This window comes from Ruditapes philippinarum, unplaced genomic scaffold, assembly GCF_026571515.1.
Source record: "Ruditapes philippinarum isolate M1 unplaced genomic scaffold, ASM2657151v2 ctg3895_1_1_1_1, whole genome shotgun sequence".
Taxonomy (NCBI): domain Eukaryota; kingdom Metazoa; phylum Mollusca; class Bivalvia; order Venerida; family Veneridae; genus Ruditapes; species Ruditapes philippinarum.
In genome coordinates, this window is record NW_026865491.1 from 1 (window position 1) to 4,147 (window position 4,147).

The window sequence follows — 4,147 nt, forward strand, 5'->3', positions numbered from 1 at the left end:
CAATATGATCAGAAACAACAGAGCAAGGTCAACAGTCTGACGTCAAAAACAGCGTCTCTAGAATCACAGGTGCGAAACCACACTAATGAAATAAACGGTCTCCAAACCAGATTGCTGATCGAGCAGTCTAAAGTGAGTAAGGTGGACAAAGATATCACAGTCGTGCACGATGCTCTTGCACAGTTTAGGAAAACAACCCTGCCCAAAATGAACCAAATAGACAGTATGTATAAACCATATTCAAATTTTCTTATTGCTGTTATTATGTTTTTAATGTTCGTTTTTTTATTCATTTTTTCAGGAAATTATTCTTTTAAATATTGAACCATTTTAAAAATTTCAGTAACACTTAGTGGAGCTGGACTGTTTGATAAAATACGACAAATTTATCATATAATAATTCAATACATTTTTTTTTTTCATAGGGCTTACACAGCTAACTCAACTTAATATTTATCTTGAGGCATTATAATGACTTAAATTGGTTTTTACTTTTTTATCATATCGCATTATTTTCCTATATTGCTATGATTCTGAAAAAACTGCCTTCGTTTTATGCTAACTCTATAGTATATAACTTAAAGAAACTCCACTAAGGTCAAAACGTCTAAAAGAAAAATGAAAATATAAATTTTACAAAAATCAAAAGACGTACGTGAGATGAAAAACAAAACTGCTAAGGATAGTAATGAAATATTCAGAATTCAATTGAAAACCGTAAGATAGTGCAATTTTTAGTCCGATTTGAGTGAAAAGAGTTACAACATTTGCACAATAAAAAATAATTTAGCCGCGTCACGACAAAACCAACATAATGGGTTTGCGACCAGCATGGATCCAGACCAGCCTGCGCATCCGCGCATTCTGATCAGGATCCATGCTGTTCGCTATCAGTTTCTCTACTTGTTATACGGTTTGTAAGCGAACATCATTGATCCTGATCAGACTGCGCGGATGCGCAGGCTGGTCTGGATCCATGCTGGTCGCAAACGCACTATGATGGGTTTTGTCGTGACGCGGCTAAATTATTCTGGTAAAACGGGGTGAGAAACAAATTATTGGTTTAGACCAACATCTGACAGTATACAAATCCGGGAATATTTCCAGTCCCGTCATGTCGAAATGAATCAGTGGAGTCCCTTTAACTTAAGTCATTTTATCATATATTGTCAATCGATGATGACGTGTCGATGATGACACTGATTTAAGTGGGAAAATGTAATACATGTATATTATAATATATTCAAGTGTTTTGTTGAAAACGTATTTTGATATGTGGTGCTCAATATGTTTTAAGTAACACGATAAGTCTGAATACACCGATGAATTGTGTATTGCATAATTATATGAAATTTATCAAGTGACGCAAGTAAAATGGAAAAATCTGCTAAGTTTAATAATAAATACCCTCAGACCAATAGGTAGTGCAATTCTGTGATAAGCGTTGCAAGGCATTAATGAGCCGCGTCACGACAAAACCAACATAATGGGTTTGCGACCAGCATGGACCCAGACCAGCCTGCGCATCCGCGCAGTCTGATCAGGATCCATGATGTTCGCTTACAAACCCTATAGCAAGTAGAGAAACTGATAGCGAACAGCATGGATCCTGATCAGACTGCGCGGATGCGCAGGCTGGTCTGGATCCATGCTGGTCGCAAACGCATTGCGTTAGTTTTGTCGTGACGCGGCTCATTTCTTTTTTGGGTCATTTTGCACAATAAAAATAATCATTCTGGTAAAATGGGATTAGGAAACGACCTGAAAACTTGCATATACAAGTTATTGATTTAGACCTTTATCAAATGGAACACAAGTCTTGGAAAATCTTTCCAGTCAAATTATGCAAAGGAACATCATTGTAAGAGCGTTACACGAGAGACAAAGTGTTTAAAATGATAATATCTTTAATACGTATTGTCTTACTATAAAAGCAGCAATTTTGAATAAATGAAATGATTTATTGATTAATTAATTAGTAAATTAATTAATTAATTAATTAATTAATTATTAATTTATTATCGATTGATTGATTGATTGATTGATTGATTGATTTATATCTATTTAATAATCTAAATATACTTCATCGTTAATGGACATCACCAAGTACTTAGTACTTATTGATATTTTCTGAGATTTCAGTTTAGAGCCATAATTACGAATACAATAGATTTGTAACTTGTGCAAATACTACCAATATGATCAGATGTATTCTGAAATAATAATAATAATAATAATAATAATAATAATAATAATAATAATAATAATAATAATAACAACAACAACAACAACAACAACAACAACAACAACAACAACAACAACAACAACAATAATAATAATAATAATAATAATAATAATAATAATAAAGTAATAATATAGACATTAAAATTGTAACGCAAAGGGTTTTAAAATGTAACTATTTTACTTTTATTTACTAAAAGAACTGGAAAAATTATGAAGATATATATGTGGTCATTTTCCTCAAGGTGATGTCCAGAAACTGACAACAAACTTGACCACCATCGATGCAAGTGTCAAGAGAGTAGCAAAGACGGCCTTTAATTTGGTGATGCAAGTAGGACAAGATAGTGCTAAACTTACAAGCTTAGACACACAGGTAATTTAATGCAAGTAGGACAAGATAGTGCTAAACTTACAAGCTTAGACACACAGGTAATTTAATGCAAGTAGGACAAGATAGTGCTAAACTTACAGCCTTAGACACCAAGGTAATTTAAGTAATGTATATAAATGTTCCGGCAAATACTCCTTTATAAAGACGTGCAAATTCCAAAAATAATTACATACATAGTTTGTTTTAATATACCACTATTAGAAGAGGTTTCATGCAGACACTTATATCACTTTACAAGTATATAACAAATGTGTGACACCAAGCTATACTTATTGAACTGTAAATTATTAACCAGAACTTCATTGTTTGTTGTTATTTTTTTCATCTTTCGTACTAGTCAAACCAGCTGAAGACAGACGTTAAGAAAATAGAGACTGATCTAACATCACAGAAGAACGAAATAAGGAACATCCAGAGCGGAATGACTTCATTGAAAAATGCCATACCTCTAGCTGAGCTAACACAGATGAACAATAGCGTTCTTGACGTATTAAATGCAGTGTCTACTGGAAAAACACCAACCAAAAAGCAGCTTCAAGACCTTACACAGGCTATAACTGCTATCAAAAATAAACTTGGATCAATCAGCACTGGTCCCTCGTCCGGATAAGTGTCGACTGATGAATATTGTATAAGAAGTGGTATACCTAGCTTTAAAAGGAGACAATTTGTTTAATTTATTACTACATATATTGTTGTCAAAATTATTACACAGAGTTAGACAAGGGATTTTTTTTTCGTTGTCTCAAAAACTGGTTTATCACCGCAATTTGAATTCTTTGGGCATTTAAAGAATAATGTAAGAATAATTCCGATTGTGACCAAGGGGATAAGGATTTATTTCAATATAATTTGAAACTTTGACAGATAACTCTTCATTTTGATGTATAAAAATACTACTGCTGAATGGCTGATGTGACCCTATTTATTGAACAATAAGCTAAAACTTGATACTTAACATTCTCTTGAAAATATTTCAGCAGAAATACTTTAACGGTTATCTGTATTCGATTTTTTCATGATTGAATGCAATTTAGATTTTTGCAACCTTCGTTGGGAGAAGATTACAGTATATAATTTGTCGATGAGTCTTTAAACCAATTATGCCTGTATCATTTTGATAAACAGTTTTTTCTCATGTTTCATTAAAAAAGAAGCCATATAAATGGTATTGTTTCTTCGTTTGATTTGTTGTTATTTACCATACAGAAGAAGGAACAATTATATATATATAATACATAACATACATTTGTATAGGTATTGTAAACTACCGTACTTCATGTCATGTTATTGAAAAGATCTTATTAACGGAACAAAGTCCTTTGCAATATCCATCCAGTCACACAAACCCATCGGAAAGAAAGGCACCTAATAGGGTAAATATACTTGTTCAATCATTTAAATGTATTACCTGATTGGACATAGGCATGGTAAACAATGACCACTATTCAAATTAAAGTGAAAAAAAAACATGTTTCAAACAACTCTGAACAAAGTATGATCTAAAGAGAT

At 32.6% G+C, this 4,147-nt stretch overlaps 1 protein-coding gene across 1 annotated transcript; it reads left to right on the plus strand.

Annotated features, from left to right (window-relative positions):
• The first annotated feature begins 7 nt into the window (after positions 1 to 7).
• LOC132729356 (uncharacterized) lies at positions 8 to 3,824 on the plus strand. The gene is made up of 3 exons (XM_060715123.1): positions 8 to 223; positions 2,487 to 2,617; positions 2,973 to 3,824. The coding sequence occupies exons 1-3, from the start codon at positions 208 to 210 to the stop codon at positions 3,243 to 3,245; spliced, it is 420 nt and encodes a 139-aa protein (XP_060571106.1). The 5' UTR covers positions 8 to 207; the 3' UTR covers positions 3,246 to 3,824.
• Positions 3,825 to 4,147: the final 323 nt, after the last annotated feature.

Bases quoted from the DNA above. Each gene is read 5' to 3' on its own strand.
- LOC132729356 (XM_060715123.1), top strand. The intron at 2,618-2,972 runs GTAATTTAATGC...CTTTCGTACTAG, and splicing joins TTACAAGCTTAGACACACAG to TCAAACCAGCTGAAGACAGA.